We start from the raw sequence: 20,288 nt of genomic DNA, 5'->3' as shown, positions 1-20,288 counted from the left end.
ACACCCCCCGGGCTGGGGAAATTGGGGTTACTGATCAAATTGTTCAAACATGTTTTTAAAAGATGTGTAAGAGCTGGAGACTCAATGTACAGCATGGTGACTCTAGTTAATTATTTCATGTATATTTAAACTTTGTTAGTAAAATGGATCTCAGATGAACCCACCTGTATTAGTCCATTTTCACACTGCTGATAAAGACATACCCGAGACTGGGCGATTTAAAAAGGAAAAAGGTTTAATTGAGAACTCACAGTTCCACATGGCTGGGAAAACCTCACAATCATGGCAGAAGGCAAGGAGGAGTAAGTCATATCTTACATGGATGTCAGCAGACAAAGAGAAAGCTTGTGCAGAGAAACTCCCACTTTCAAAACCATCAGATCTCATGAGACTCATTCACCATCATGAGAACAGCCCAGGAAAGACCTGCCCCCATAATTCAACCCCCAACCACGGGGTTCCTCCCATGACATGTGGGAATTGTAGGAGTTACAATTCAAGATGAGATTTGGGTGGGGACACAGCCACATCATATCACCACCACACCAAAAGAAAAAGAGTAACTCAATGAGGTAATTGATGAGCAGCAGGTGGTTTGGGCAACAGTTTAATTAGTTTCATTGTGGTAATAATTTCACAGTATATAAATACATCAAAACATATATGTAAGGTTGTGTACCTTAAATATATATAATTTTTATTTGTCAATCATACCTTAATAAAGGTGGTAAAGATTAAGTGTAATCAAACTAATATCTGTGTGTACATTTTATTTGAAACCATTTAAAATAACTTGTAGATTAAATGTAAAATACAAATTGACATAATTGTTAGTCAAGAAAGTTCTATTGAAGGAGCATGGTGTTAAATCTAGAATTAGATATTTAGCTAAAATACTTTTAACAAATGAAAGTAAATTAAAATATTTTCAAAAGTTAAAAGAAAGAAGAAAGCTCAGGGTTCTTGGTAGTACATTCTGTTTTGTGTTATCTGTGTGTGATGATTTGGGTGACGGGTGAAACTGCCAAGAGAATTTATTTATATAGCCTATGCATTCATAATCAAGACTTAAAATCAAATGGTATAAATCAAGTCTCAAAATTTAATCTTAAAATCAAGACTGAATCAAATGGTATAAATTTTATCTTTCAACATCTCTAAGAAATGGAAACAATTACCCTCATTTTTTTAACCAGTACTTTTTCTTACAATCAACCATGAATGATGTATAAAAGTGTCCTGCATGTTGAAATGGATATAGTAACTCAAGATACTTTGTTCTTGATGGTGATTTTAAAATGAATATCTTTGTGGATAGGTAAGTGAATGCATTTGTAAATAATAAAAGTATTCAAATAAATTTGCAAAAAAATTCTCTGTTTGGGATTTTTTAAAAACCACAGTTAGTATGAATTCAGACCACAAATCTAAATGACTAACAGTTTTTGGTTTAAGTTCTCAAGGGAAATTTTCATTTTTCCTATCTCCACCAGTGTAAGACATGTTATTTTCCAGCCTTTTTTTTTTTTTTTTTTTTTTTTTTCATTTTGGTGGATGGCAGGCATACTTCTTGTTTCCCCTCCACTGAGGTGCAGCCTTTGATGTACCACCTTTGTTTGGGTTTTTTTCTTACTGTAAAACAAAACATGGTGCTTCTCACAGTAACAGTGTCTCTGATTTTTAAACACATGGCAAAAGAATAAAAAGGGAGAATGTATACTAGTGGGCAGGTTAGTAGTTTGCTCCAGGTGTTAACACATCCGCTAGAAGTTTTATAAGATGAGAAAACAAAATACTTACCCAGGCTCTTCCCAGTGAAAGAATTAAGTGAAGTTGGAACAAGCATTTCAAGAGCGGCTGTGTGGTGAGATCCCTGAGGGCCATGCTTGAATCATGAACTGCCTTCTAAGGTATGTATAGGGGTGGTCTGAGTTCATTGTTGGATTTTGTGGTGCTAAGTGGGGTATGGAAAGGTGGAGCAGCATGGAATGGCACCAGGTCTTACAGAAACCATGCATGCCAACAGCTCTTCTTGCCCACTTCTCTGCCACACAACCCCATCATCTAAAACAAGTGAAAATTAATGTAAAATAACAGTCAGTAGGGTCCCCAAACATCTCATCTGCCTGTGGTGGCCACATATCTGAGTATGGTCTTGAGTGAAAGGTGATGAGGGCAGGAACCAGGATGTGGTGATGGAGATGGAGAGGCAGGGATGAGAGTGGAGGAGGTAAAGGTAGTAGGATGGATAGGCAGGAATGGTGGTGACCCTGGTTTCAGGCTGGGGTAACTCTGTGTGTGGCAGTGCTATTAACTGCACAGAAAACACACTCAGAAAAAGAAGCAGATTTGGGACATGGGGTGTAGAGAAAATTTGACTTTTAGGGGGCAGATTATATTTGAGGTATCTGCCCATTCAACCGGAAAAGGAAGCAGAAGGGCCAGGAAATGCACACCCTAAATACACTGAAAACAAACAAACAAACAAACAAAACAGTTTTTCTTTACGTGTTAAAGACCATTCAATAATCAATTGGGAATGGATAGAGGAAAGGTGAGATCTCTGAACTTAAGATACAAATAGCATGCCAAAGTTTGTCAACTAAAATCATTAATAAAATTAGAAATGCCATTCATAATTAAGAGTGTTATATAACATGTTTGTCATTCCTACTCCTTCTAGGAACCCCATACGATAAACACTATCATATCCATGGTGGAAAAGAAGTTCCAAGCTTTCAAGTAACTTGTCAAGGACACTCTGTAGGTCTTACCATTATCACCACAATGCCTAGCATGTAACAGGAATTCAGTAAATATCAGTTAACTGACAAACTTCAGCTGCATAATGAGAAACTAAGCCCCGATTTGGACGGAGGTCAGAACTCTTTCCACCAGCCAGACTGCCTCACCTGGTAGACAGCTGCTCTTTTCTTAACACCATTTGTCATCTTGGTCTCCAGGATGTCTTCTGCTGTTTATTGTTCTCCAAGTTTCTCTGTCCTTTCCTTCACTTCTCCTCCCGTTCTTCCTATCCTTCTTCCTTAGTTCTATAGCCCTTTCTTGATCTACTAACACTTCTTCTCTTAGAAATGACCTAAAATGATTTATACATCATGGAATTAGCACAGTAAAACATTAAAAACAAAACAAAACAACAACAAAAACTTAAAACATCAAAACAAAAAAGTGAGATCTTAAAATAAGAATTCATATGCTTCAAAGCTCATATAAGACAAGTTTAATTTTTCAAATAGAAGCGAATTTAAATTAGGGGAAATGCTTTCCCAGAGCACAATATATAAACATTGTGAACTTGGAGCATCATTAGGATGGGGTTGATATCACAGTGTGGTTACCATCTTCTCTGGCTATACAATTTTTTTGTTAATTTAGGGTGTACCTGTTTTACTGCTGCCTTTTATTTTCTAAGTGTTAGCTCTAATACTTTGCAGAGAATTTTCTCTTCGATTATAATGGCCACTATTGGCCTTCTTCACAACATCTTATCACATCTTCCACTTCAAATTTTGATTTGAGGAAACATTTTCTAGCATAAGCACTATTATGCAGTCAATGTTTGTATAATGTATTGTTATAGGATATAAAGAAGATTTTAATCTGGTTAATAGGGACAGTGGTCAGCAGAATTCCCTGCAGAAGTACTGATGCTTGTGAACGACACTTTGGTTCACATGATTGTGCTTAGGAGAGCAGCTATTTCTGTTCACAAGATAACTTTCGCCATGAAATGAAAATAGCATGAATGTATTCAATCAACTAGCTAGCTTTTTTGATGGGGAGAAAGCTAAGGGGTGATTAGAATTATTTCCTTTTTTGTACATAAAGCAAAACTTAATTTCATATGACATTATTTGACATACACTGTAACTACATACATTTGATAAAAATCAAGGAGGTCTTGCTTTTCAGGACTTTTCAGCAGAATGAAAAGGATTATTTCTCCATTCTCCTGGCATATCTCAAGCAAAATGTTGAATGCACACACTGTATTTTTTTTTAATTCAATGATGATGGGAAAGCAGAGAATGTAGGAAATTAAGGAAATATGGTGTCAGTCAACTGTGTGCCATCTGTAATATTAATTTCTAAAAATATTCTCTGAAAAAAAGTGAAATAATCCTACCTTTCCAGCCCTTTGATTTTAACACTATTAATAATAAAATGTATCATCAAGGGTTTTGTCCTGCAAAGGCAAAGGCCTTCACTAGATTAGAAATGAGACAATGTAACAAGAAAGATGGGGAAAATATAAACTAGGTACTCCAGGCTCACAAGATAATTTAGGTCATCTGGAGACAGTTTGGTTTCATAAATCAATGATTTCTAATCTCTTGTCATGAACAATACATACTAATAGAAAGTGAAGCTTTTACAATTGTTGAACTAACTTACACTCCCACCAACAGCCTATAAGTGTTCCTTCTTCTCTGCAACCTCGCCAGCACCGATTACTTTTTGACTTTTTAGTAACAGCCATTCTGACTGGTGTGAAATGATATCCCATTGTGGTTTTTATTTGCATATTTCCTTTTTTTTTTTTTTTTTTTTTGAGACGGAGTCTTGCTCTGTGCCCCAGGCTGGAGTGCAGTGGCGCGATCTCGGCTCACTGCAAGCTCCGCCACCCCCGGGTTCACGCCATTCTCCTGCCTCAGCCTCCCGAGTAGCTGGGACTACAGGCGCCCGCCACCTCGCCCGGCTAATTTTCTTGTATTTTTAGTAGAGACGGGGTTTCACCGTGTTAGCCAGGATGGTCTCAATCTCCTGACCTCGTGATCCGCCCGTCTCGGCCTCCCAAAGTGCTGGGATTACAGGCTTGAGCCACCGCGCCCGGCCTATTTGCATATTTCTAATGATCAGTGATGTAGAGCTTTTTTTTTCATATGCTTGTCAGCTGCATATATGTTTTCTTTTAAATAGTGTCTTCTTCATGTCCTTTGCCCACTTTTTAATGGGGTTGTTTGTTTTTATCTTATAAATATATTTAAGTTTCTTATAGATGCTGGATATTAGACCTTTGTCAGATGCATACTGGCAAAAATTTTCTCCCATTCTCTAGGTTGTCTGGTTACTCTGTTGATCGTTTCTTTGGCTGTGCAGAAGCTCTTTAGTTTAATTAGATCCCCTTTGTCAATTTTTGCTTTTGTTTCAATGGTTTTTGGTGTCTTTATCATAAAATCTTAACAAAATTCCTTGACACAAGGTTATCTATTTACAAACCTGCATATGTACCTGCACAACTTGAACTTTAAAGTTTAAAAAGTGAGTTTTTGTTTTCTGCTTTTTTTTTTTTTTTTCTTTTTTTCGAGACAGAGTCTCACTCTGTGGCCGTGCTAAAGTGCAGTGGCACAATCTTGGCTCACTGCAACCTCCACCTCCCGGGTGCAAGCGATTCTCCTGCCTCAGCCTCCTGAGTAGCTGGGATTACAGGCACACGCCACCACACCCAGCTAATTTTTGTATTTTTAGTAGAGACGGGGTTTCACCACGTTGGCCAGGATGGTCTCAATCTCTTGACCTCATGATCTGCCCGCCTTGGCCTCCCAAAGTGCTGGGATTACAGGCGTGAGCCACCGTGCCCGGCCCAAAAAGTGAGTTTTTTTAAAAAACCAAGTCTTAGAAGAGAAATTGTTTGAAATGTAATACATGCTGAGGAAATAACCAGATTGAAGATGACTGGAGTGACTAACACATCTGTAGTGCACATTGTAGCGTGCAGCTGAGATCGCTCTTTCAGAATGAAGGCGCTCATTGCCCCAGCTGTTGAGCGAGTTGGCTGCTCATTGCTCACTCATGAACCCCTCCACAAGAACTGCCCTCTATCAAAGGAAACTGCCTTGCCCATGTTTGCACCTCCTTTCCAGCGGCAGCCTACGTCTAATTACTGGTTGTGGGGAACAAAGGCCTGCTTTCTTGCCTCAGCTGGGATCCCCAGCTCCTTATTGACCATTCAAAGCCTCAGTTGCAATTGCATCGCAGTTCCACTTTTCCCACTGCCCAGTTTTGCTTTCCTCACTCCTTACCAGTGTTGTTGAGAGCATTCCTCAGTAAACCTCCTGCATCCAAATGGGCATCTCAGAGTATATTTCCCAGGGACTCAAGTTACAAAAACAGTAAAGAAAAAGTAAATTGGTTTTTAGAATAAGCCTTCATGTAGTGATCAAAAAACAATTTCCCTGTTTTTCATTCAAAAATAATAAAGAAAATACTTGAGACAATTAAAGTCAAGTAATAAGTAGCCACAAGGATTTAGAATTGATGCCTATCAGGGCCAGGTGCAGTGGCTCTAGCCTGTAACTCCAGCTACTCAGGAGACTGAAGCAGAAGGATCACTTCAGGCCTGGAGTTCAAGACCAGACTGGGCAACATAGTGAGACTCCATCTCTAATTTTTTTTTTTTTTTTAATTAGCTGGGCAAGGTGACTCACTGCAGTGAACTATGATCGCAGCATCACACTACAGCCTGGGTGACAGAGACCCTGTCTCAAAACAAACAAACAAACAAAGAAACAATGCCTTACATATATTCAATCCTCAGAAGAGGGGTCTGCGCTGAATCTAAGAAGTTAACAGGCAAGTTTATCTCAGCCATAGTACTGGAAAATCCAGTTTCTTAGGCTGATTCTGTTCTGCTTGAAATGCTGTCAGCCTAAGAAACACGCAGAGGTCTCCAGTGATTGACTAGATGTGATGCACAAATGCAGTGGAGAAATCTAGTCTGAATACATTGTCAAGTGGCAAAGAAAATGGAGCTCTCTACTGAAAATGCTCCAGTTTGGGTGAAGTTTTTTCCATCAATCTTTAATTGGGTGGAGAAAAAACATATGTGATTCTTATTTCATAATAATATACTCTTTCTTCCAAAAGTACAATACACACTACAAAATAATATTTCCATTTTGAAAGTTAATTTTCACAATAGGCCTGTCAAGTAGGCAAATTTCTTTCCCCTGGTTTTGTAATCATCCTCTTTATCTCCCTACATGCCCTATTTACAAACCCAATCTTCCTCTTATCACTGCCCTTTTTCACCCCATCAACACCCACAAACACCTATTACATCTAATTTTTCTTTACCTTCCTCCCACTCTCATCCAAGCTAATGGGTTTCCTCCAACACAGCTTCTTACAGGTTAAACTATACGTTTGATGCTAATCAACTGGTAAGAAGCTTCCTAGAAACTTCCTTACTCATTACAGAGGCGTGTCAAAAGCATAAGGGTTCAAGTTGCAAGACATGACCTGTTAATGAGTTGTGAAATCAATTTATTTGGTTTTGATTAGCACTAAAAATAATGAAATTGGAAATATCAGAGTTCCTTACATATAGTTAAGGATAAAGTTCAGCTATGTACATGTATGTGTTTACTGGGTTACTACATAACAGGTTCCTTCAAGAAAGTTGAGTTGCAGTCAGAAAAGTTGAAAAAGCACTGAGGTAGAAATTTCGAGAAAGAGGGAGCATTCCCCAGAGTCAAATGCAGCAGACAGTTCTAGAAAGGTAAGAGCTGAATCAATGTCCATCGGATGTGGCCCCACAGAGGTCTCTGACCTGGCTAGAGCAGTTCCACCATGCTGTGTATGGGAGCCAGAGTTTTCACGGTAGTGCGTGGAAACTTAGAAGCGGGGAGAACAAGAATACACCTGTTTTAAGAACCTTGGCAGAGAAGAGTAAGGAAGACAACGATGGAGGGGACTTAAGAGTCTATTTCTCAGGGACTCAGAAGTTAAAAGTAAAGCAAAAAGTAAATTGGTCTTTAGAATAAGTCTTCACGAAGTAATCAAAAAACAATTTTCCTATTTGCCAATTCAATTTTCTATTCCTAATTCAAAGATTGTAATGTAAATACTTGAAACAATTAAAGTTGAGTAAAAGTAGTCACAAAGATTTAGAAACAATGCCTATCAGGGCTGGGTGCAGTGGCTCTAGGTTGTTGAGCTAGGTGATCAAGGTTTTTTGCTCATTTAGAATGGTATTTAAACATGCTTATAGAAGCTGCTGAGATGGGACAAAATGAATCATTGATGGAGCAAACTCTAAGAGAAAAAGGATCAGAGAGTGGCTGGAAGAGCTAGCTGTGATGAGGAAGTGAGGTCTGGGAGAGGACAGAGTCCAGCAAAGGCATTCTGTGGGTGTGGGTAGCAGGGAATAAAAACTAGCAATTCACTCATGAAAGCCTTTATTTCCTCCATAAAAGAAGACTGACATTCAGTATCTAAATGTACTGCCTTGGCCATTTAAAAAATATTGCATCTCTTCCTACAGGATGCTAGATAGTTTCATTCATGGAGTCTACACATCATGCAATGATGTTGCTTAGCCAGGCATACAGCCCATCCTTTAAGAAAATTGAACAGAGGCCGGGCGCGGTGGCTCAAGCCTGTAATCCCAGCACTTTGGGAGGCCGAGGCGGGTGGATCACGAGGTCAGGAGATCGAGACCATCCTGGCTAACATGGTGAAACCCCGTCTCCACAAAAAAAAAAAAAAAAAAAAAAAAAACTAGCCGGGCGTGGTGGCGGGCGCCTGTAGTCCCAGCTACTCGGAGGCTGAGGCGGGAGAATGGCGTGAACCCGACAGAGCGAGACTCCGTCTCAAAAAAAAAAAAAAAAAAAAAAAAAAAAAAGAAAATTGAACAGAAATGTAAGATAACACTAGGGTCCCCAAACATAATAGCATTGGGACCCAAGAGAGTGTTGAGGGTGTGCTACAGCTCCTGAGCAGCCTGAGAAGGGGGTGGCCCCAGGCATTTGTTGCAAAGCATCCCAGTGTTGGCATAGCAAGTGGCAGGGCAGGTCTTGCTGTTGGTAGGGAACAAGAGACAGGCTCTCTGAGTTTTGCCCATTTGTCCAGACTGGTGTCTGGTTCTGATAACCAGGCGACACATCCAACGCCCTCTGGTGGCAAAAGATAGCAGGTTGCACCTATTGACTGACTAGAGGCAGAAACCCCTGAAAACTGTCAATAAAGGGTCAAATAATCAATATTTTTGGCTTTGAGTGCCATTTGGTCCCTGCATACTTAAAAAGGGACATAGTCATGTTCCAAGAAAACTTTATTTATAAAAAGAGGCAATGGGTTATAGTTTAAGAGCCCCTGGACTTGAGTATTTTAATAGGAATGCTATCAAAAAAGTTTGATGTTGTTCCCAAAGCAAATGGTGGCCCAGGGAAGGGCATCATTTAGATAGCAGCCACCTACATTAAATAAGCCCTAAAGATGCAAAAATTATGAATATATGATATGCATAATTATGCAATATCATAAATGATTAGAACTACTACTCAGATCTCTAGAGAAGTAGTTTTATGATACATATAATATTGCTTTATATGATAAAAAAGGGAGTTTCTAAAATGTATGTATTGGTCTATGTATTACCATATATTTCCATACCAGTTACCTATTTTGAGGATCATCCTTAGTGTGACAAGGGGATAATGCATTTGGAGAGAATCATAAAACCTTGGAACAGTTGAATAAGGCAACTTGTTTCCTAAGGACACTAAAATGATTGTCATGCTACATGAAGAATACAGATGAGGTTGGAGATCCTGAGCTTGGGTGTTTCCCAATCTGAAATACCAAGATTGGAAGATTTCTTCCAAAAGCCCAGGTGTAAGGACAGATTGTGGGTTGGGAGATTTGTGACCTGAATGTCAGGCACAGATTTTGTTCCTGCTCACTGAAAGTCCACGGTGTGTGGGCTGGTAAGCCACCAGGCAAGTCAGGAAGTGTTAATATATTCTAACTACGTCAGCCATCTGCATTTTCAGTCTTCCCCTTAGGCACTCGCCCAGAGGCAAGTATGCTTTCTACTTCTGTTAGCACTTCCTCTCCTCCTATTAGCTTGTATAGATTAGCAAGAAGAGCCTAAAGGTCAGCACATCGCTAAGGAGACCAGATGTTCTTGTGACTCCCCATATGGAGCAAATACGATGCATTTCAGGATAGCAAAAAGAGTGGTAATTGCTAAAAACCTTCTATGTGCTCTGTCATCTAATTCTCTAGAAAGTCTTGAAGTAAGTATTATTCCCATTTTACAGATGAGTTCACTAAGACTTGGGGAAATTAAGAAAAATCTCTCAAGGTCACAACATTAAGTAAGTGCCACAGCTGGATTTAAATCTGCTTAACTCCAAAGCTCCTGCTCCTTCCAGCACACTAGAGCAGTGGTTATCTAAGTATGTTCCCTGGACCAGTAGCAGCAGCAGCACCTAAGAACACGTTAGAGGTGCAAATTCTCAGGCCCCACACTAGACCTACGGAATCAGACTCTGAGCGTGGGGTCCAGCAATCTGCTTTAACACTGACACCAGGGGGTTCCAATGCATGCTCAAGTTTGGAAACTGCTGCGCAATACAGCCTTCAAGAAGAGGAGGATACTGCAGTAGGTGCCAGGTTACATGAGAGTGAGCGAGACAGGGTCAGCCACACTGAGCAGCCCTGGACAAACCTAAGGAGCTAAGGATAGAGATAGCTCTTCTCTAGCTGTATGCCTGACTGAGCAACATCACTGCATGAAGTGGTTTTTCTGCCCCCCACATTGTACCAGTTCTTTAAAGAGCCAGTAGCTATGATAGCAGAAAAGAACCATATCAGAGCTTCACATTTGGTTGTCAACATCATTTCTTCTAACAACCTAACTGCTACATGGATTTGCTCTCATTGAGATGTGGAATAAAAGGTTAGGTAATTTACCAAGGGTCAAGTGACTACAGATGACAAACCCTGGGTTTCCCAAGGACTGCTGCTACCCAGGTCCCAGGGGCACACGCCCTTTACCTGCTGGCAGGCATTAAGACGAAGACAGGCAGCCATTGTTGGGGAGGGAGTTGACATCAAGCTGGTATCTCATCTAGCTCGTGACTTTTCTACACTGAACACCTTCCAGGTGTCCCGGTGAGAACACAACATGGATGAGGCTTACTTTACATCTGTCAGAGCCCTGGCAAATGCCTTCCCGGGTGCCTCTGGCATTCTCTGTGAGAAAGAGAGTCACAGCCTGACAACTCCCATAGCCATCAATGGCAATGCTCCTGACCCTCAGACATTCCGAAAGGATTAAAACCAAGAGCAATCCCAACCTAACAGACCCAGCCCATAGCTTCTTCTTGAAACTTTCCAAACTAACCCCGAAACTTGCCCCACCCATTACGCCTCTGGGCCAATGGGCAGGACCAAAATTCAGGAAGAACATTCAATGCCCAGACAAGTAACCATGTTGTTTTGTTTTTCCAAGCAGTGCTGAGAGAGGTTTAAACAAACAAGCACTCACACCTACAGCTAAGCAAGGGCAAGAAGCAGCAGCCAGGTGTGGGAACATGAACGCCAAACACTCGGGATCCAGACAGTCTCCCAGGAGAGCCCATTTCCAATGAATACTTTCTTCAGATGCTCAGTGAAGTGCAGTCCCATGGGGTGCCTGGGCAACTGTTGGCAAGCAGCTTGTTTAGTAAGACTTCATTTATGACTTACCTTGAGAAAGCCTCAAAAGAGAGGCATTTGCAGACTCTGCATTTACTGGGCATCAGGTGTGGGGTGTCACTCTATTATACCCTGTTACAAGCCGGGTTTCTTGCTATGGGAAGACTCCATAGGACCTTCTCTTTCTATCACCAGGGTGGTGGAGCCAGTTTCAAATAAGATTAAACATTGCTTAGTCACACAAGTTTTCTATTCTTCCTGTTTTCTGATTCTTTGATTAAATGAGAGTTCCTAAAGGAGCAATCATTATTTGTCAAATCTTTCACAATAACACATTATAAAAGGAGGACTTTAAATAATAAATTATGAGTCATCTTTCTCATTTCCCCCAAATGGCATGAAGGTCAAGTTGCAGCACCATAGATTTCCAAGTGTTCATTATCTGTCTCTTCTCCAAGGGTAGGCTATTAAAGGTAGTGAGTATTAAAAGTCATTCCTAACTAATTAGCTCACTCTGGAGCTAACTGCCAATTTTCGGAATATGCTGAAGCTTTCTCAGAGAGCTGATTACCAAACTGTCACTCCAGTTAATGTTGAAAACATTATCAATTTTTTTTCCCACTAGCCAAATACTTTATCTTCCAAGTTTCTTAGAATTTGCACAGTTTGAGATGGCAGAACAAAGACCCCCATGAACATTTCCATAGCACTTAGCCAGCCCAGGACAACATACAGGAAGTGAGTGAAGGTGGTGGGAGGGTTAGAGCAGTGGTTCCAAATTTTTTTGGCACCAGGGACCAGTTTCATGGAAGATAATTTTTCCACAGACCAGTGAGGGGGGATGGCATCAGGATGATTTAAGTCCATGACACTTACCATGCACTTTATTTCTATTGTTATTACATTATCATATATAATATTAATATCTTATATATTAATTATATATATTAATTATATATAATAAAAATTATACAACTCATCATAACGTAGAATCAGTGGGAGCCCTGAGCTTGTTTTTCTGCAACTCGATGGCCTCATCTGGGGGTGATGGGAGACAGTGACAGATCATCAGGCATTAGATTTTCATAACAAGCATGCAACCTAGATCCCTTGCATGTGCAGTTCACAATAGGGTTTGTGCTCCTATTAGAATTTAATGCTGCTGCTGATCTGCCAGGAGGCGGAGCTCAAGCGGTAATGCTTGCTGGCCCACTGCTCACCTCCTGCTGTGCGGCCCAGTTCCTAACAGGCCAAGAACTGGTACCTGGCCCTGGGGTACAGGTTGGGGACCCCTGGGTTAGAGAATGCAGAATCACAGTGTTTGCAACCACTAGACACAAATGAAGTCCCAATTCTGCATCAATTTCATTAAATTTCACTCAGTTCCATGCCAGTCTTTGTCTATAAATTAGGTCTACGTAATTTTGACAAAAAACGGAACCATCACCATTTTGATAAATACGAATTTAAATGCAATTACAGGTTATAGTGCTTTGGCTGGGAGTGGGGAGCAAAGTAAAATAAAGGGGTGATTGAAATGTCAATGGAGATGTGAATTTGAATTCCGATTTTGTCCCTTACTGTTTGATCTTGGGCAAATTCCTAAAATTATTTGAGTCTTAATTATCTGCTTTGCACAAAGGAAATGGTACCATCTACCTCATGGTGGTATTCTGGAAAGCTGAGGCTGTGTTCAGCTAGGTCAGTGTAGGGCACATGGTTAAGTACTCAGTGAATGGCTGCTGTAGTTCATAGTAGTATCTTACTGTAAAAAAGGGCAGCTCGTTTTTTTGTTTAGAAGTTAATTGTTGATGCTGCAAAAGAAACTTGGGGCCGGGCACAGTGGCTCACGCCTGTAATCCCAGCACTTTAGGAGGCTAAGGTGGGTGGATCACTTGAGGCCAGGGGTTTGAGATCAGCCTGGGCAACATGGCGAAACCCTGTGTCTACTAAAAATACAAAAATTAGCCAGGCATGGTGGCGTGCACCTGTAATTCCAGCTACTCGGGAGGCTGAGGCAGGAGAATCATTTGAACCTGGGAGGCGGAGGTTGCAGTGAGCTGAGATTGCACTGCACTCCAGCCTGGGTGGCAGAGCAAGACTCTGTCTCAAAAGAAAGAAAGAAAAAAAAAAGAAACTTGGAGGATTGACCCAGTCAGGTTCTTGTCCAGTCAGAACTCAAGAGCCCTTGGCTAAAATCCATGCTTGTCACAATGGCTACCCACTCTCGGAGTTTAAAGTTACACTATCCTTCTGGCCAACTGCCAGGCCAACTGCTAGACACAAAACCTCATCTCCAATCTTCCACACAGCCCACTGAATACAAGTAACAGATCAGGTTCCTCTGGTTTCCTTTTCCCACCAGCTGTCTGCTTTTTAAAAAAGGAAACCACTCCAATAAGATGGGAGTGTTCTCTACATGCCCCACGTCATGCTGCACTAATTTATTTGTTCCAGCAGGTTTTTCTCCGTGGATGATCCATGTCTTAAATTGACTCGTCCCTCCTGATATATGAAAGCCTCCATTGAGAGAAAGGAGACAGAACAAAGCAAGAGGTAAAAAAGGAGATGTTATGAAAATCCAGGGTGAAAGAGAGAGACAAGGCAAAATGAGCACCAGAGACCTGAACCTAGAAAACCGAGGTTATGACAAAGAGGGGGACATTTTCTGGAAAAGGAGACCCTATCCTCAACTAGCTGTCTCATGGCTTCTTGGCAGGATCTAGTTTTACCTTAAGGACAGCTACTTAGTAAGTCTGGTTAAAATGAGGTGGTTACCATGAGACCATTGCTAGACCTACCATTAAGTAAGCACACAGGACAAATTAATATCTCCACCATCCATTACATAATGCAGGAGTCTATATATAAAACCACAGGCGAAACAGTTTTCAAATAAAGTTTTCTCCATCAGAACTAGTGTGTGTCCTCATTCCTGAGAACACTACCCATCTGATGACACACTGTTGGCTTGGTGGCAGGAATTGCAGAGCTGCTAATAACACTACTATAACAACAAAAACAGCAAGACCTGTAATAACAGCAGCCACCCACTTCCTGAGAGCGTATGTTTTATGTATCCCACTTAATCCTCACTCTAAGCCTGAAAGGAGTATTACTGCCCCATTTTAGAGATGAAGGACCTGAGGGCCAGAGAGGTTAAACAGTTTGTCCAAACCTACATGGCACGCTGGGATTCAGACCTATATCCATATGCATGATTCCACTGGCATGTTGACTCAAAAATTGTAAATCCAAAGCAGTTTTAAAAAACACATTTGCTTGATTTTCTAGAGCTTTTAAAAAAATGCTTCATTGTGCACTTTCTTATAGATGTATTTTAAAACATAATATATATATTTTAAATACATGCATAACACATTTGGTTCCTTATAAATGCCTTAGTCTTGTGTTTCTAATTATTGAAGTTAAGTGATAGCTATAGGAGGGTCAATGATTATTCTACTTTTGTATGTTTTGAATTTTCCATAATAAAGTTATATTTAATTGGCTCTTTGGAAAATTGGATGAGGTAAGACAACAATAATGGTGAAGTGAGATTTCAACTCTCCATGGATGTCACTGAGTGGCAATGTCCCTAATCGCCTTCTATTAATAAGCAGCTGCAATGCAGTCCCTGGAGAGTGCTGCTGCAGCCCTGCCCAGGGCACAGCATCACTCATTTTCTTTCTTTTTTTCTCTAAGACAGTCTTGCTCTGTCGCCCAGGGTGGAGTGCAGTGGCACGATCTGGGCTCACTGCAACTTCTGCCTCCCAAGTTCAAGCAATTCTCCTGCCTCAGCCTCCTGAGTAGCTCAGATTACAGGTGCGCACCACCAGGCCAGGCTAATTTTTTGCATTTTTAGTAGAGACAACTTTTCACCATGTTGGCCAGGCTGGTCTCGAACTCCTGACCTTGTGATCCGCCCGCCTCAGATTCCCAAAGTGCTGGCATTACAGCTGTGAGCCACTGTGGCCAACCAAGCGTCAGTCATTTTCACCAGAGCAGGACTGGCTGTTCAGAGTAACTCTCAGACACAGAATTTTCCCAGCCTTCACCCCATTCACTAAGCATGTCTTGTTGGGTGTGGTAGATTTCACAGGAGATGGCAGAAGTGCTGCTGTGAGAGGCTGGTGTGAGTGATCCCACCTTGCCTGCTCACCTCATTGACAGCCAGCTAGTATGTTTTCAGACAGAAAGATTGGGTCACTCAGGACCATTCCTCCAAACTCTCCAGAAAAAAAGACAATATCCAGGCAAACATTTTATGATTTCTTACCAATCCCTCTTTTCATTATCAATGACTTTATTTCCACTTCCTCTTTTTTTTTTTTTTTTTGTTGGCTCTTTTACCCACTGAGGCATTATTTTCTTGCTAAAAAGAAGAAATAACTAGCTATGGGAAAAAAAAAATAAAAGTGGGTGAACAGGTCATACTAACCTCCTTTCCTGCTTTCACCTGTCACTCCCACAAGACAAACAGCCAGCCATATACTGTACTCCTCCCTTTCCTAAAGGAAGGGCTGGATGGGGACGGGGGAGGGGCACTGACAGAGAAAGGTATCCTTTCACATAATCAAGTTTTTCTTCTAACTACGAGAGGGGCCTTCTTGGAAACGGCTTGGCATGTTCTCAGGGCAGAACTGTCTGGTTGATGCTGTTTCCACTGTGAAGCTTCAGTTTGGTTCCAGAACCCTGAAGTTCAAGAGCACTGCAGGGTCCCCAGCATAAAAGATTAAGATGAAAGTGACATTTTCCTCTCAAGGGAAGAGGGGAAACAAACAAAATCCCCCAAAATGAAAACAAAAAGCAAACCAAGTGAAAATGAACTAAAGGAGACAGGCCAAAGGAAATAAACTAGGTGCGTGACATTTCCTAGGAAAATGTAAGCACACACATGCCATTCTGTCCACCTCCAGTCCAGAAAAGCCATGATGAACTGAGTAGTAAAGGATGGGCTTTATATAAAAAAAACAAAACACGCCATGCAAGTTCTACTTGTTCTTCCACGTCAAGACAATTCCCATTAAATAAAACAATTTGCTTATATATAATCAGTCCATGAGTTAGTGGCATCATCTTTATAAGCTTAAAACAAAATAGAGGATGTCAAAAAACCTTAAAATAGAGAAAAGAAAATTGCTATGCACAGATTAGGGAGCAAGGTATAAAACTGACCAGCCGAAACTCACTTATATGTTATGTACTTTCAGCTCCGTAAATAGTTTTTAAAATACACACATATTTACATACACACAGCCAAAAAAGCTAAGTGAACCCAATAAGTAAATATATAGAAGTAAAAGAAAGTATTGTATTTGGTTGGTTGAAGACGGGTTTCTAAGGGGTCCACTTGGCCAGACTGCCACAACCCAAAATTACTAGCCAGAGTCAAAGGCAATTCTGGGCTCCGCCCTGTGTGAATGCAAGTCCCACAGGAGGTCACTCACAACTGATGGGTAATTTAAATATGTAATAGACCAGAGCACACGGCCAAAAAATTTGGCTACCTGCTATCACTTGAACATACAAAGTAATAATTTTTAAAAGCTGTATGGCCAATGTCCAGGAAGAATTTATTTCTTGGAGAAAAAAAATATATATGATTTTCCTAGACACCACACAGTGACTGGCACTTTTCATTTCTCTTTTATCACAGCATACAAAAAAGAAGTCAACAGAAACACACCAAAACTTTTCCCAATATCCCTTAAATTCGCAGATTTAAAATTAAATCTTGAAGCAGTATTTTCTGATACTTTGATTCAAACTCTATTTACAAATTAAATTGCACTTATAAAGATAGCAACATTTCTATTTTGATAGGTTATTTTGCTTTATTGTGGTTGTATATCTGGATATAAAACTTTTAAAGCTTTCTTGAATAAAAATCATTCTTTTGCAGTACATAATTTATTTGCCCACTGAATGTCTGAACCAGTTTTCTCTTTTTGTGCTTTTCTGATCTATTTTATTTTACAAATGGCACATACCATCAGAGTAGGTGCAGTCTGACACAGCGCTCATTATGAGAGACTTATTCAGAAAAAGTTAAAGTGTAAGGAATAAAATATTAGCAGTCAAATCCTTTGGTTCATCTTTTCAAAAAAAAAATCAACCGATACAATTACAAATCATTGATAATTCATCTTTTTGGTTAAAAACAAATCCGCCAGGTAGATTACTGATTAAAATACAACACTGCTTTAAAATACCACATTCCTATTCTCATCTCACTGTTCAGAGACGCCATTGTTTACAACTGATTGGACATGACACAGGATACAGTAAGGCACAAGTGGATGGTACCAATAAAAACAAATACTTTAGGACTTGTTTCTCTGCACAAATACTAAAATATGTACCGTCTTCAAGATAAAATAACAAAAAAGAAATACATATTTTTGTTACGAAATACCTATACAAAATTTTAAAATTTACACCATCTGAGCTGCCAAAAAAGGTTTAAAAAGTATCCATTTTTCCCCATACATAAAACTATCTCTCATCAGTAGGTCCAAGGGAACCTGGGGGATTCAAAATGTCCCAGCACTTTATGGAAGGGAGTAGGATAAAAATTCCCCTTTCTGCTCTCCCTTATCCCAACATAAGACAAAAACAAAGGTCGTATGTTTACAGTAGTGTATTCTACTTATTACAAACAACTGAAATTAAAAAAAAAAAAAAAATCACGCCGGGAGACCACTGGTGGCTGACTGGTTGCGGGACGAGTAAGGCACTTCCTGGGAGACAGCAGCTTCCCCACACTCCACGGGAGGATGGCGCGCGGGGGCCGGTTAGCTAAGACAAGGAGCACGTGAGGCTCCCCGGAAGCAGACAGGAACGTCTGGACAGCAGAGGAAGACACAGGAGGTAAAACTCGGAGGTGAAACTCTACACAGAAGTGGTCACTCGGTCAATGGCATGATTGACCTCGTTTTTGTTTGAGTCCAGTCCTTTAGCAGCATTCATGTCATTCCGTAAATTCTCCACTGTCTTTTTCATGTGCTTTAACTCCCCTGGGTGTGGAGTGGCTCGCCTTAGAAGTGTTCTCTAAAAACAAACAGTGGAGTGAGTGTTTTGGTTTTATTCCACTACTTTTTCAAAACACGCAGCTTCAAGGCATTTGCATTCCAATACAAATGTTACCTTCTTAGAAATTCTGAGTTAAAGCGCGTGGAAAAGCTTTCTTTGGAGGTATGTGCATTTATCAACTGCTCACTGGTAGTTAAGGGAAAGGGAAAGTGTTCCATATAACTTACCTTGTTACAATAGAAGGATTACTTTTAGAATAAAAGAATACTTATAAAAATATGAAATTACTATAAAATAAAAATCTCCATAAGCAGCAAGAACATTTATTTTAAAATTTAGGATATAATTATAGGGTGTGGGGAAAGAAAAAGATAAAAGAGTAAATAAAAAATCCTAAATTAAAGTCACTATAATGTTCTACTATTACCCAAAGCGATTCTGGCTTTTTTCAACCCTTGAGGCATGCAAGAAAAAGGAAATAGAGGGAAATATTTCCTTTTCTTATTTTGCTGCTGTGTGTACTATTTCTATGACCTACTGATGAAAGTTCACACTCTTCTAATAAAGACTGGAAGTTAAGTAACAGGGTATGAGTAATTTTTTAAATATTATTTAATATGTTACATGATCTTTAGCTCATAAAACAGCGTGTACATCTTTTAAACGGCCTATCCAAGCGCTTTAGGGGGAACCAAACTAGCTTAACAAAATACTGGAAGAGGCAATGAAGTAACTGGTGATAATCACACTCTAACAAGTCTTGAGGTGAGTATTAAAGAGTCATTGACAGTGAGTAATTTTATCATCCCTAATTTGCCTTTTGCCCTTTACGATTGTATAGGCCTAAAATCCCATTTGGTGACAACTGGAATAACAAAGACTGTAGGCAAAAATTTAAAAACTGCCTTTGTTTTGGGGGCTGCAAGTACTCCAAGTTCTGCTTAAGAAAAATCTCAATTAGTTTAAGGAATTTAAGAAGCCAAAGTCAACTGCTAGGAAGATGTCAAGCCTTGTCACCAACACCTAGAGATGCTGGATGTCTGAGAGACATTTTCAAGTACAGATGAAAGTAAGGGTGACTGGTATTTTCCAATTTCTGAACAAAAACTTGTTAACTAATCCAACTAAGATCCTAAGCCCTCTACAAGAAGACTAAGGTGAGCTGGTTACATGAAGAAGGCACAGAGGTCGGGCACTAAGTCAAATCATGGCAAGTAAATGGAGTCAACATGGGAAGAGACAGCATTCACTGGGAACAATTAAAAAAAAAAAGTTTCAGTGGGAGGGAAAACTATCACAAATAAAAAGAAGCACCATAAAAGCAGCACAACACAACAATGAGAGGCCGGGCACAGTGGCTCACGCCTGTAGTCCCAGCACTTTGGGAGGCTAAGTGGGGAGGTCACTTGAGTCCAGGAACTGTAGACCAGCCTGGACAACATGGTAAAATGCCATCTCTACAAAAAATACAAAAATTAGAGGGGCATGGTGGCAGGTGCCTGTAATCCCAGCACTTTGGGAGGCCAACATGGGTGGATCACTTGAGGTCAGGAGTTCAAGACCAGCCTGACCAACATGGTGACATCCTGTCTCTACTAAAAATACAAAAAATTAGCTGGGTGTGGTGGCAGGTGCCTGTAATCCCAGCTACTAAGGAGGCTGAGGCAGGAGAATCGCTTGAACCCGGGAGGCAGAGGTTACTTGAGAGGCTGAGGTGGGGGGATGGCTTGAACCCAAGAGGTGGAAGTTGCAGTAAGCTGAGATCACTCCACTGCACTCCAACCTGGGTGACAGAGGGAGACTCT

At 40.4% G+C, this 20,288-nt stretch overlaps 1 protein-coding gene and 1 long non-coding RNA gene across 2 annotated transcripts in view; one reads left to right on the top strand and one right to left on the bottom strand.

Moving 5' to 3' along the window:
- LOC103883734 overlaps nt 1–20,288 on the top strand; it is a 37,695-nt gene that overhangs the window by 17,122 nt on the left and 285 nt on the right. The window contains exon 2 of the long non-coding RNA XR_004184307.1: nt 13,909–14,004. This is a non-coding gene — a long non-coding RNA (uncharacterized LOC103883734). The remainder of the gene's footprint in view (nt 1–13,908; nt 14,005–20,288) is intronic.
- The window catches only part of LRRC1 (leucine rich repeat containing 1), a 129,483-nt gene continuing 125,631 nt past the window's right edge, over nt 16,437–20,288 (bottom strand). Inside the window, exon 14 of the mRNA XM_003897751.5 lies at nt 16,437–18,501. Within this exon, the coding sequence (XP_003897800.1) occupies nt 18,343–18,501 (159 nt within the window). The 3' untranslated portion in view covers nt 16,437–18,342. The remainder of the gene's footprint in view (nt 18,502–20,288) is intronic.

Source organism: Papio anubis, chromosome 6 (assembly GCF_008728515.1).
Source record: "Papio anubis isolate 15944 chromosome 6, Panubis1.0, whole genome shotgun sequence".
Classification (NCBI taxonomy): domain Eukaryota; kingdom Metazoa; phylum Chordata; class Mammalia; order Primates; family Cercopithecidae; genus Papio; species Papio anubis.
This window is presented reverse-complemented; position numbering and strand designations above follow the sequence as displayed.